This window comes from Sminthopsis crassicaudata, chromosome 3, assembly GCF_048593235.1.
Source record: "Sminthopsis crassicaudata isolate SCR6 chromosome 3, ASM4859323v1, whole genome shotgun sequence".
NCBI classification, from domain to species: Eukaryota; Metazoa; Chordata; class Mammalia; order Dasyuromorphia; family Dasyuridae; genus Sminthopsis; species Sminthopsis crassicaudata.
Genome location: NC_133619.1, coordinates 279,024,673 through 279,039,543, shown reverse-complemented (window position 1 = coordinate 279,039,543; position 14,871 = coordinate 279,024,673). Strand labels below are relative to the sequence as shown.

Sequence of the window (14,871 nt, the reverse complement as noted above, 5' to 3'; positions counted from 1 at the left end):
GTTTTGTTTTTTTGTTTGTTTTGTTTTGTTTTGTTTTGTTTTGTTTTGCTATTGTCACAAGCTAAGCAAATTCTTCTGTTTGGAACTTAATGGTTCAAAGTTGAGATAGAGATTGGCATGGAGAGTGCTTTTTGTTATAGATGTATGAACCAAAATTTGTAGCCTTGACCAGATGGAGGGAGGTGGTGAGAGAGGGCTTTTTGTGAGTTTATTGGGTTAGAGATTAGCCTTTTCTGCTCTTAGTTTTTGCCTTGTTTGGGTTCTTGGTGTCTTTATACTTATGTCTATTGCATGATTCTCTTTTGTACAGATTTGAGAAGTTGTGTACTTTCAGGAAAAGTGCCTATTTGTCTAAAATCCATGTATTTTCATTGGTTATCTCCTTGTTTCTGCTTCCTGCATTACTTGAGTATCAAGCAACCTCTTACCTTCTGCAAAAAGCCTTCTTTGTCCTTCTCAATGCTACAATCTTCCCTCTGAGGTTACCTACACTGAGCCCCATTTGTGTCTTGTTTATATATATATATATATATATATATATATATATATATATATTTTTTTTTTTTTTTTTTTTTTAAACATGTCATCTCCTTCAGGAAGATCTAAATCCAAGTCCTGCCTTAGACAAGAGCAAGCCACTTAATCATTTTGCTTTAGTTTCCTCAACTGATGGCTGCAATTGCAAGCCCTTTACAAGATTATTGTCAGAATCAAATGATAGTATTTGTAAAGAGCTTAGTGTTGGTTTATAATTGGTGCTGTATAAATGCTTATTTCTTTCCTCTTGCCTCTACTGGATTGAGCTCCATCAGGATAAGGTCTGTTTTTGCCTTTCTTTGTTGCCCTGGTTTAGCACAGTGCTTCAAACATGGTAAAAATGCTTGTGAATTATGAGCTCCTGGAAGGCAAGCTCTTTTTTAACTCATTTCATATCCACAGCTCTTAAAAACCATGCCTGGTGCAGAGTAGATACTTAATAAATGTTTGTTGATTGATTTTTATTTGACTTGTTTTCTGGATTTACATTTTTAAGACTTTTAGAATTTCACTGAAAATTTTTCATTAGTGATGATTAAATTTAGGGGCAAAACCTAAATTACAGGAAAATTTGATTTTCTATTAGCTGAATGAGTGTAATGACATAGAACCATTGTATATATATTTATTTATCTAGATTTAGCCTCCAGGCTTTCATCTTTCATATTGTCATTATTTTTTCTTCATTTACATATCTATATAGTACAAAGTGTGCTAAAAATAGTTTAGGGACAGCTAGATAGCTCAGTGGCTAGAGCACTGGCCTTGGAGTCAGGAGAATCTGATTCAATTCTGGCCCCAGACACTTAACACTAACTATAGCTGTGTGACCCTGGGCAAATCACATAATGTAAACTGCCTTGCAAATAAAAATAAAATAAAAACAATTAATTATACCATTGTCCATATTCAATAAGCCACCAGTGAGAGTGGGTTGTTTTTTTTTAATATATAGGAAGAGAAAAACTCCTGATAATTAGTGATTTGGACCATTGAGTGCTAATTCTCAACCATTAGTTTACTTTTTAATGTTTAAAACTAACATTTTTGAAGTGTGTTTTTATTATCCTATATTTTTCAGTTTTCCTCACTGAAGAGAAAGCCAATTCAGTATTAAAGCGTTATCCAAGAGCAAATGGTTTTTTGGAAGAGATAAGACAAGGAAATATTGAACGTGAATGCAAAGAAGAAGTTTGTACTTATGAAGAGGCAAGAGAAGCCTTTGAAAATGATGTGAAGACTGTAAGTATTGGGGGAGTGAATTAAATATATTCCCTAGTAGATTTGTCTTTCCTCTCTGTATTACTGAATATGGAAATCCTGCATTTCAAAAATGTATATACCTAGCTTAAAAACAAATTCAACCTAGCTGGAATACAAACTCAACCTGGCTTTCCTCAACCTCTTTCATTTTTTCTTTGCAAATAAAAGCTTGTGACCTGAGCATTTCTGAGGAACTCTAAAGATAGTTCTGAAAGAAAGGATTTGTGTGGTAGTCCTGTATAAAGGATTAAAAAAATCTTTTCCCAGTATTTCTTCAAAATTTCTTATAAGGTGGAGTATGACCTCTGTAGCTTGGAAGGAAGCCTTTATTCTCATGCTTTGTTCCTGTACATTATTATATAGTAAAACTTTCTGTGTTTAATTAAGATAAGATTGATCAGTTTTATTAAAAGATATCTAGTTAAGCTGAGGGACTCTGCTTCTTTTAGAAGTGATTGCTAGTCTTTTTCTTGATTTCTTTTTTTTTTAACTGTTTTTAAAATCTTTTTATTTTCAAAGCACATGCATAGATAGGTTTGTTTGTTTTTTTTTTTTTTTTTTTTTTTTTTTAACATTCACCCTTGCAAAGCCTTGTGATTCTCAATCTTTGTGGAATCAAAGTATGTTAGAGACATTAGCAAATGGGAAAAATTCCTTTTGTGAGAGGTTACTATAACTGGGATTTTTCTTCATCTCCATTGAGAAATGCTCCTTTTAAATGTAGATATTGAGGGAGGATATAAACTTAAGAGTTATGTGGGACTCACTTACAATAGGCTGGCTTTTCTTGGCTGGTCAGCATCTTCCTTGGCACAGAAGAGTATTACTTGAGAAAAAGAGGAAGTAGAATTAGGGTATTGCTTTCAAGGAACAAAAAACCAGAAACAAAGAGTAGTTTTTAAATGGAGGTAGCTAAATAGGCTTCTACAATCTCCTTTTTGTCTTTTCAAGGATGATATATTTTCTCATTCTAAATATGAGACAAAGAGGTCCAAATGGTCCTTGGAGAAGCATTGGTCCAAGACTATTTTCAAGGACTTCTCTACTTTCATTCTTCTTGGATCACCAGGAAAGTGTGAAGAACTTGCAGCCTCTGGATAGGAGGACACCGAAGGAAAGTCTCTAGGGAAAAGGATGGGTATAATATAGAACCAAAAGTCCTAAATAATATGACACTTTTCTTGAGTACTATGAGGGAAGTCTAAAAGGAGGTCAGTACATGTAAGAATTAATAACTGTATGGTTCCTTCTCCTACTCTCAATTCTGTAAAATCACTTGTAGAAGCCATTGTCCTCATCTTGCAGGCCTTTGCAGAGAGTGAATCAAAGGGAAAAGTAATGAGATACATTGAGTTAGGCTCTGGCACTATTACAAATCCACCCTGACTGCTGCCCAGAGAATAACTAGGGTCCCTAGACAGACTTGTAAATATGTATTATCCTATAAACAACAGTAGCCAATCGCATCACCCGACATGTGATAGTTCTTCCTGCCTGCTATTTTTGGGTGTTTTTTGGTCCTGCCTTTCCATGTAGTTCTTGAGTCTTCGTGGAGGTCTGTACTTCATATCAGATGATGTGTCTCTCTATAATGATATCATCTATATAGCATTTCAAGGTTTGCAAAGCTATTTAAGACATGTGTTGTGAGGAAACTCGGTGACTTGCCTAACATCACATATCTAGTATCTAAATTAGGAATCAAACTTAAGGTCTTCTTGAGTCCAAGTCCAACTATATTCATGATGCCTTCTACAAGAGCTCTAGGACCAGTATTAGCAGCCCGGGACTTATATCCTGGTCTTTAGCTAAAGAGTAAATTATTTATCATATCATTGAGCTAATTAACCCCGAGGCTGGGGTTAAGTGACTTGCCCAGGGTCACACAGCTAGGAAGTATTAAGTGTCTGATACCAGATTTGAACTCAGGTCCTCCTGAATTCAGGGCTGGTGCTCTATCACTGCGCCACCCAGCTGCCCTGAGCTAATTAAGTTTTGAGAGAAGGGGATATGCCCTTTCTCAATGGTTGGCTCATATTTCATGCTCTTAGTAATGGACTTTTAGGACCCAGTCTCCTCTGGGGGCATATTCCCATGGGACTATTTGGAAAGAGAACCTGAGATTAGAAATGAAAAGACAGTTCAGAATTCATGAGTTGTTGAAAGCAACTATTATTTTCCAGTTCCTTCAGTTTTATCATCCTCTCACCCCCTTCATTTATGATGCACATGAATATAGTTTTAAAGGGAGGATCAAATAGAATGTGTGGATTTGTCACAGATCCTTAAGCTCCTCTGGGCTAATCCACAAACTTCTGCACAATTATTGCTTCCCTTTAATGAACTTTTCATCAATGTGGTTGATCAGCAGTGTTGACCCAAACTTGTCTTCCATTGTTGTTGGTCTGAGATTTATAGTGACAATAAAGCTTATCACAAGGAAAATTGGCCAGAAATAATTCAATATAAAAAGGAAAGTGGGATATCCTTTTGACATATTTCCTGCTAGATATGGATTTGAGAAGTACAGACTGACTTCTCAGCTGTTTGAATAAAGGTCAGCAAATGATGTGGAACAGCCAGTTTATAATTTGTATTTAGGGGTATAACATCCAGTTCTTTAATCTCCAATTTAGGGAAATAGAAATAATGCAATTGATAAAGGGAGATGAGAAGGATCCTTTCATTATCTCCATACAGTTGGTCCCAATACAATACAGCCAACTAAAACTGACCATCACTGTGGTCATTTTGGGGGGGGTATAATGGATTATCAACTTAGTAAAATAAGCACTTTTACCAGGATTCAAGCTGTGACAAAATCAAATTACAATCCCACTTCCCAGTAATTCCACTGTCTACAGTTTGGTGCAGGGTGTTGTTACTATTAACATTAGTAGTATGGGGCAGATGGGATGACAAAGTGGATATCAAGAACCTTGGGGTCTGGAATCATAAGTATCTTCAGTACAAATCTGGCCACCAACACTTACTAGCTGTATGATGTTGAATTAGCCATTTTACTTCTGTTTGCCTCGTTTTCATCATCTGTAAAGTAGAGATAATAATAACACCCGTCCCACAGAATTGTGAGGCTCTAATGATGTTTGTAAAGTTCTTATACCAGTACCGAGGACGTGTGTGTGGTGCAGTACATAGAGTGCCAGGCTGGGAATCAAGCAGACTCATTTTCCTGAGTTCAAATCTGACTTCAGACACTTACCAGCTGTGTGACTTTCGTAAGTGACTTAACCTAGTTTGTATCAGTTTCCTCATCTGTAAAATGAGTTGGAAAAGTAAGTGGCTAACCACTACAGTGACCCAAATGGGGTCACTAAGAGTTAGATACGACTGAACAATAATATCAGCACAGTGCTTTACAAATGCTTGTTCCCTTTCCCCCAATATTAGAAAATACTGGAGTAGTTTTGGAGCTGTAACATGATGCAGATATATGCTATCATTCAAGGTTTTTAGTAAGTAGGAATCAAAAGGATTTCAAGAAACAGATTCAGGATTCAGAGCTCAGATAAAAAAAAAAATCTTAAAACTGGAGGTTCTTCAATAAAGATATTTCATATCTGCTATGATCCAAAATTACATTTCCCTTTATGGAATTTTCTTTTTAAATCTCAATAAAATTGTTCATTATTCATTCCCTTGAGTTAGAATCTAATAGATAATAATGTTTTGTTTTAGTAAACTCTTGATCCGGTTAAGGAAGAAGCAACTAGGACTCTAGTGGATAAAGTGTTGAGTTTAAATTCAAGAAGGACTTGAGTTCAAATGTGGCTTCAGATATTTCCTAGTTGTGTGGTCCTGTAACAGTCATTTAACTTCTGCGTGCCTCAAGTTCTTCAGCTGCAAAAATGGGAAGAATGGCACCTACCTCCCAGACTTGTTGGGAAGATCAGATGAGATAATATTTGTAAAATGCCAAGCATATAGTAGGGTGCTATAAAAATTCTTATTCCCTTTCCCTTAAGGAATATACTTTCTATTTATAGACAGAAGCTTCTAAAAAATGAAGCTGAACTCTTGACCAAGAATCATTAATCTTTTAGAATCAGTTAAAATCACAAATTCAGAAATGTGGGGGTAAACCTGACTTCCCCAAATTACTGTTTAATTTCTAGCCTTCTAAAGGGCAAGAGAACTTGGAATTTTTCTCTAGCCATTTTAAATCAGTGAAGCTTCTCTGTGAATATAAAGAAAAACTCAAGTCTAGGTTGCAAAAGCAAAAGGGAAGTCTCAAAAACTGGCTTAAATCTCAAGAATGCACACTTCTGCTTTAAATGTAGCTATAATCGTTTGAGGAATAAATAAAATATAAACTTTTGGCCTCTGTTGTAGCTCATTTAGTAATGTTAAGTAGGAATTAGAAGATTGTAATGTTTATTATATGTAATGTTTATCTTCCCAGGGAAGATGGGAGTATTTATTATTCACTGTTTATTTTATTCACTGCTTATTAATGAGTCCCCAAGATTATTTATTTCTAGAACAGAGTGTTTTTAGTTTAACATTTCTTTGACTACAGTATCTTTGGTCTTAAAGTTTTCTTTATGAATAAAAATTATACTTGCAGACTGCAATGAGGAATGGATGCCTAAGTTTTCATTTTAAGTGGAGCAACAAATGACTTTGGAAGAGATTGGCAAGCTATAATTATCTTTTTTTTTTTTTTTTTCTGCTGTTTGTTAGAAAATATCTACAAAAACTGTCCCAACACAAATGTTCTAAAGCCTCAGGACACTTTAGTTATCATTATAAAACTAAGTTTTATTTTCTGTGATGTACCAAATCATGACTAGAGCTCCAGATCTAGAGTCAGGAAGATATATGTTCAAAACTAACACAACCCTTACTAGTTATGCAAGCCATTTAATTTCTACTTGCCTCAGTTTCCTCATCTGTAAAATAGGAATAGGAATAGTACCTATATTTTGGGGTGGTAATGAGAATAAAAGGGGTACTATTTATAAAGTACTTTACAAACCTTAAAGCACTAAATAAATTCTAGCCATTAGCGATAATGATTTAGGTGACATAGGCTTAATTTTGGGTTAGATATTCTATTAAATATTTAATATACTAATTTCTAAATGGCAACTTTGAACAAAAGACTATTTGATGGTTTTTGTTTTTTTGTTAGTTTCTCAATCTTATGCTAGACACAACAAAAATATTTCAAATTTCTTTGGATATATGGAGAGCAGAGAGAGGGGGAAGAGAGTTAAGAATAATTATTGTTCAGATTACAAATTTTGGGGAACTGGAAGATTGATGAGACTTTTAACAGAAACACAAGTATTTTGGGCTTGGATAGAAAGATGTGGCCTGCTTTGGATGTGTTCAATCTGAGACATATCTGGGACATTCCATTTTAAATGTCTAATTGACAATTTGTTATGCACAGTCAGAGCCAGGAGAAAGATTTGGGCCAAATATAAAGGTTTTGACATCATCTTCATAGATGTGACAACACCATGAAAGCTGATGAATCACCAGGAAAAAAGAAGAAGATTTAGAAAAAAAGCCTTTGGGAGCATCCATGTTGGCAGCCTGAAATAAATGTTGATCCAGAAAAGGAGCCTGAGAAAGAATGGTCAAGATAGTACAGAGTAGTATTAGGAAGAAAAGAATATTCAAGAAGAAAATATGGTCAACAGTGTCAAATGCAATAGATAGATTGAGAAGGATTAGAACTGGGAAAAAAGGGCATCAGATTAAGAGGTTGTTATTTTGGGAGAAAACAGTCTAGGTTTAGGGATAAGGTTAAAAACCAGATTGTAAAGGATTGAGGGGCAAGTGGACCCGGTGAGTATACACAAATTATTTTGGGAGATGCTAGGTAACTATCTGTGCTTAGGACTGTTCTCAGAGTCTTTCCAGTTTGGATAAGATCTATTAGAACTTACATTCTGCTAGCATTTTCTTCAGTGTCTATGGGTAACCTCTACCACAAATTAGAAATGGAAAATTAGGATTCTTGTCATGGGAGAACTTCTTTGGATAAGAAGACTTCAGTCTTCTCTACGTGGATGTAGTAGCTGTCTTCAAGAATTTGAAGGACTGTCACATGGAGGAGGGATTAGATTATAATTATCCCTTCCACATCACAACTTTCCCTATCACAGGTCAGCATGAGAAATTGGGAATTTAGGGGGAGTTTTATGGAAGATGCACATGACACACAAAGACCAAATGGCACAGAGCTTATGACCAAATATTTAACCAAATTTTACAATAAGGTATTGTAAACATAAAAGAAAAAGAAAAACATCAGACTTCTTTCTTCTCTGGTGCCGAGGGAGGACAAAATGTAGATTTTCCACATCATGGGGATGCTCTACCCCAAACCTTCCTAATGTAGAAGAGAAGTAGTTCATTTGACTTGTGTGGGCAGAATCATAGAAATGCCAAATTGGATTTGATGTTAAAATTTTTTTCCCTAAAAATCAAGATGTCTTAACATGAAGCAGACCTAGAAAGGTGATGGGTTGATTCCCCTTCTTGAAAATAATCAGAAAGAAGCTTTTCATTCCCTTTTTGGATATTTTAATAATGGGGATTTCTTTTGTTTACAAGTTGGACCAGGTAACTGCTAAGGTCCTTTAAATTCAGTGATACTGTGATTTATGGGAGGATGTGGACAAAACTTCCACAAGATGAGGTGTAGATGGAGGGATTGTTATTTGTGCTTTAGGGGAAGAACTCACATTGATGAAATTATAAGTACATTGAAGTCTAGACTCATAGTGTAAGAACTAAAAGCTCAATTCATCCATCCCACTGTATGCAGTATGATTCTATTAACATATAACTCTGTGCTCAGTTGTACTCTGATTTTATTTTTGAGACTCCAAGATGTTCATAAACACATTGCTTTTATGCCTTATGTTATATTTCAACATATTTCTGTATGATTTAAGACATACTTTAAAACATGATGTTGCATAAAAATACTGAACTGAATGTCAGGAATCTTGAGTCCCAGCTCTGACACTTAGCTGAATAACTATCGGCTTACTGAACCCTCTCTATACCTCAGTTTCCTAATTTTTAAGTGAAAATAATAATATTTACATAAGGTTTGGTTTTAAATGTTAGGAAAATCTTAAAGTGCTATATAAATGAACTGTTATTTGAAATAACAAAACTTTGTACTCCAAGGACATGTTAATTGGAGGTTTCTGTCTCCGTATAGAGAGGTAACATTTTACACTAGACACACTAGATTTTCTCTTAAGAGTTTTGGGCTCTTCTGACTTGTAATCTATGGCCTACATAATTAGAATATATAGAAATACCTAAAACTTCTTATTGCTTAATAGAGTCTGTATTTGGGCTCCTATATCATGATTTTCCACTAACAAACTTTGTTTCCACTTAATGCAAATGTTAGGGTTGATGGTGCTTAATTATCCAATACTGGTTAAATTTTGAAACTGAACTAAACTTTAGACAACCTTGAACTCAAGCTGGTAGGTGATTTATGCCTGTTTAATAGCTGAATGTGTGTGAGAGGGACAGTGAAGGAGAATGCATATTGGAATTTTTCTTACTCCTTGGACTTTAAATAGCTGAAATATTCAGTGCATGATTCTTTAAACTTATTAAACTTTAGACATGATTATGAATGTGCATCAATTGCTGGTATCCATATCAACTGAAAAACAATGGTGGGTGGGTGTCTATATTATGCCTTCCTCCCCCAACTGCAAATTGTTATCATAGAATTGAAATTAGAATGAACCCTTAGTCTAATCCTTCCCCAAACAAAATTCTTTTTTTTTCCCCCCTCCCTGAGGCTGGGGTTAAGTGACTTGCCCAGGGTCACATAGCTAGGAAGTGTTAAGTGTCTGTACTACCTAACTCTATAGATATCAGCTTTGACAACAATTATTATTATTAGAAAATTTAGTAACTTTTGTCTTCAATACCTGTGTGCACATCTTTGACAAAAATATTAAACAGTACAAGAACAATTATTTGTTAATTGGGATGGCTTTCTGTAAGGGGGATGAAAAGAAAAAGACAGATAAAATTTATTATCTATTATGTGCCATTTTACAATTGGTGAAACTAAAGTAAACAGAGATTTGTCTGAGACTGGATTTAAACTTTGACCTCTCTGGTACCAGGCGCAATATTCTAACCATTGTTCCCATCTGAATGATAGAGGTATGAGGATCCAACAAACATTACTATTATTTTAATTATTATTTATTGATTTGGAACATTAAATAATACCATTATTGGTAACATGTATTTATTCTTTTGAAAGCTATTTTTACATATCATTTGATTACTTAGGTATTGGGGCATTGGAGTAATCATTCTTATTTTTATATGTTTGCATCAATTCCCTATGTATCTTAGATATTAGATATGTATTAGAAGTAATCACCAGCTTAGACTATGGTTAGTTACTTCAAAGTTTTAGGATGGGTAAAATGGAGTTGAATATTACTGCATATTAAAATAGTATATCATTCAGGTGAGGAAATTCAGGAACTATAAAGTGGTGATGGAGAGTATTTTGATTTTTTTTTTTTTTACTTGAGTAGATTATAGATTATGTGGACAGAAAGAGGAACTAGATAAGGATTTCAGTTATGTAGACATCCATACAGTTTTCCAGAGCTCTCTCTCTCTCTAACAAAAACAAAAATGTATTAACTTCCCAGAATCACAAAATCATCCTCAAAAGAAGAGAGAACTAATGGGGAAATTCTGTTCTGGAACAGATTTTCAGTCCTGAGAAGAAGAGTTAATGAGGTATAAATGATAGAAACCTAGAGTTATGTGATTGCTCACTTGTAGTCAGAACAGAGGATTAGAAATTTTGGCACCCTAGATAAGGGGCAAATAGATTTCAGAATTATTTAGAGGAAAGATTAGTAGAATTTTATGAATTAAAATATTAATGGGAAGTCAGTTCATGAGGCATGAGAAGTACTTAAAAATTATTTAGTTCTACAAAAATAAAGGAAAACAATTCCAATAGGGAATTAAAATGGAATTTGTTTAAAGCATAGTGAACTCACCAACCAGTTCAGAATTTAAAAAGAATTATACCAAAACTGAGAATGAACTGAGTCTAATGAAGGAAACATAAAGATATTTAAAAACGGAGTCTTTGGGTTCTTTGTTGTTGTTTTGGGTTTAGGATATTTTGGGAGAAAAGAGTGTAGGATCATTTCATGGGATACATGGAAGGATCATAATTGACAATTGTGAGAAAATAGAGCTTCGGTTTTTGTTTTGTTTTGTTTTGTTTTGTTTGTTTTTGCTTCATTTTCCATGACAAGGAAAATAATTTTTGAACTGGAAGTGACAAAATAGAAATGACTTAAAAGGAATTGTTACTCAATCACCGAGATAATAAGATAGTATTTAGTTTCCTTTGATCAGTGCAACATGGCCCTAATGAATTAAGTCCTCAGATCTTGAAAGAATAGGCAGATGTGATTGCTGAGCCCCTGCCAATGAGATTTGAAAGATCATGTAAAATAAGAGAAGTTGCCATAAGGTTAGAGAGATGCAATATTCTCTTTATTTTTCTTTTCTTTTTAATTTAATTTTTTAATATTCATTTAAAAAATTCTCTCCAAAACATTCAGTTCCAAATTCTCTCCTTCCTGTACCTCCTTCACTTAAGAAAGCAAGTGATAAGATTGCAGTTATCCATGTGAGGTCATATAAAACATTTTATGTTAACTTATATTGCAAAAAAAAAAAAAAAAAAAAAATTAAAGGCACAAGAGTACTTTGTACTGCACTGAGAGTTCAGTTCATCAATTCTCTCTGAAGGTGAAAAGCATGTTTCTTTATGAGTTCTTTGGAGTCATCTTCAATCATTGTCTTGATTAGAGTAGCTGAATCTTTCATGAATGATCATCTGTCTTGATTTTTCATAAAGGGAAAAGAACTCTCTGCACACTGCAAACCAGTTAGTTTGAATTTCATTCCTAGGAAGATTCTATAAAAGATCATTAAAGAAATAGTTGCCAGTAGTGGTAAGAGAAAGCCAGTATGGAGTCATCAAGGATAGATCGATCATACCCAATGAACATAGAAATGGATGGGAGGTACAAAATGAGTTTTACTTTTTTAAACATGGCCTAAATTTATGCATTTGCTTGGATTGATTTAATTTGTCATATGAAAAGTGCTTTTATTTATTTATTAAATTTGGGAGGTAAAAATATCAGAAAAACTGTGAAGAGGGTCACTGAAGCATTTTAAATGACTTTTAAACACAAAAGAGGAGAGAATAAAAAATATAGACAACAGGATATCTATGAAAGCAATAGTTTGAATTTATTATGCTTTTTTAACAGCAAGCTATTTGTTTTTAGAGATTTACAGTTTCAGAGTAATTTTCTGTTCTTTGAATACAGAATAATATGATAAGTGTTTTCTTCTTAGTCTTCTCACACTTTATTTCTCTACCCTCCACCCCCACTTCATGGTATAGTAACCTGGGCCTCCTTGCTGTATTTCTCACAAAACATTCCATTTCCTTACTCAATCAATATTTCCACTGGCCATCCCCCAATACCTGGAATGTTTTCTCTTTCTGTCCTTAATTCTAACTTCCTTTAAATCCAGATAAAATTTCACTTTCTGCAAGAAATCTTTCCTGATCCCTTTGCTATTTAGTGTCTACTCTGAAAATTCCCTGTATTTTGCTATCTATAGTTAAACGTTTGTATATTGACTCCTCCATTAGAATGTGAGTTCCTCAAAGGTAGAGGCTAATATATTTTTTTATTGCTTTTTATTTTGTAACTTAGTATTTAACAATAGGCCTGGCAATGGTAAGCATTTAACAAATGCTTGTTGAGAGAGACAGACAAAGTATAGGGAAGAAAAGAAAGAGAAAGTGGAACTAGGATTTTCTAAACCTGGAGAATTTAGCCCAGTAGATGACATCAGCAGTTTTGTATGTGATATCAGCAGGGGCAGCTTTGGAGACAGGGGATTTCCAGTTGAGAAATGATTCAAGGACCATAAGTTGCCTTGATTAAACACATTTCCAGTCTGTTCCTTCTGCCACTGGTGAGAGGGTAAGCAGGCAAGGGATATGGCCCAGTGTTTATGATGGCCAGGCAGTTCCTTATTTCATACTTGTTTTTCCTATTTAAATGCCACTTGTTTTGAGAGAAGTCATGTCAAGAAAATTAATTTCCTTTTTTAGACAAGATTACTAAAAATTGATAATAATAGTTAACCTTTTAATAACTCCTGTTATAAGTAAGGCACTATGTTAAGGTCTTTACAGATAACTGATTTGCTCCTTACAGTGACTCTTTGAGGTAGGTGCTTTTATCACCCCCATTTTACAATTAAGGAAACCTGCAACTAGAGGTTAAGTAATAGCTCTTCCTGACTCTTGGCAGATTGCTCTATTCACTGGGCTACCAGCTCACAGATGAGTGGAAAGCCGTTGATACCGCTTACCTAGATTTTAGGAGAGATTTTGGTAGAGAATCTCTGCTATTCTTATAGAGAACATAAGGAGACTATAGAAAAAACAGAAATACACTTAGATAAATTCAGAACTGACCAGATTCAGAAAGTTGCCTTCTATGTGTAATGAATGATTCCTGGTCAATATTATGGCTGGAGTGGATGTCTCCAATGAAGTGCCCTCAGGTTCTGTTGTCAGTCTTGGGCTCTGTAATGTTTCTATCAATGCTTTGAATAAAATTTATAGTATGCTTTTCAGAGTTGCACATGGCACAGAGTTGGAAGTGATACATGGGAGGATAGTTAGAATTCAGCTTTGGACCAAATGTTATAAGATGATTCAGTAGGGATAAAAGTAAATTTAAAAATGGATGCAAAAAAAAAATCGATTTCACTTGTACCAAATGGGGGACACATGATTAGGCAGCAGTTGTTTTAAAAAAAGATGAGGGTTTTAAAGCACTACAGAATCAAAATGAGCTAGTGAGTAGTATGATGTGGCTGCCATTAAGAAATATTAATGCAGTATTGGGCTGCAATAAGAAATGCATAGTTTCTAGGAACTGAGTGACGGTGTTTTGTATTCTGCTCTCATCCCAACTCATCTATAGGATTGTTTAGTTTTGAGCACCACTATTTAAGGAAGATATTAGTAAATTGGAGAATGTTTAAAGAAAGGCAGCCAGGATAGTAAAGAGCCTTGAATTTACATCATGGAGAGTCACTTGTAAGAAGTAGATATGGTTAGTTAGTCCGAGAAGATACTGTGATGTGATAGCTGTTTCAAATATTTGAAGAGCTGGAGGAAGGATTAGATTTTGTTCTTTGTGGCCACAGGGAGCAGAATCAGAAACAATGGGTGGAAATTGCTCAGGCCAATTTTAACTTTACTTTGGACAAACTTCCTGACTAGAAGAGTTATCCAGAAGTGTCCTGGGCTTGGCAGGAGGTGGTGGGTCTCCCTTCCTTTTAAGTGTTCAAGAAGAGATTGGGTGATGACTTGTCAAATGTGTTATTATGATGTTATTTTCTAGATCTAATGAATCACCGTTTCTATCTAAGTTTCATCTTTGCATTATTATAACTCATTTTAAACCTGCTCTCACAGAATAAAATTCTGGTCATAATGAATTGTTGCATTTATTTCTAATTATTTTTACAGATTAATTCTACAAGATGTAATTATGTTTACAAACTGGAGACTGATGTAGCTGGTAAATGACAGCCTATTTAACTTGTAAAATAATGCTTTTTATACATGGTTAAAGTAAGATGAACCTATACTTTTAAATTAAGTGTACCTCTTAAAAAAGAAATCATTTTCTCTGAACAGCCGTACATAATTGTTGCAGTGGAAAGCCAAAAAAAGATATCACTGCCCTTTCTAAGTGTTTGAGGTGTTTATTACCAAGTGAGTTAAATTAGCATGATAAGTGCCATGGTCTGCAAAGACATTTGCATTTGACAAGAATATTTATTGTGGTACCTTAGCCTGTTCCAGTTTAATTTCTCACTTTAGTATCATATTGGTAGGGCATATGTTATATTTGCATAGTATACAAGCAGCAGCCTAGGTGGTGAGAGACTACC

At 34.5% G+C, this 14,871-nt stretch overlaps 1 protein-coding gene across 4 annotated transcripts in view; it reads left to right on the top strand.

The window, feature by feature from the left end:
* The window catches only part of PRRG1 (proline rich and Gla domain 1), a 114,614-nt gene that overhangs the window by 82,133 nt on the left and 17,610 nt on the right, over positions 1–14,871 (top strand). For all 4 annotated transcript variants that reach the window (XM_074300849.1, XM_074300852.1, XM_074300851.1 and 1 more), the window contains exon 3: positions 1,619–1,779. In XM_074300849.1, coding sequence (XP_074156950.1) covers positions 1,619–1,779 — 161 coding nt within the window. The remainder of the gene's footprint in view (positions 1–1,618; positions 1,780–14,871) is intronic.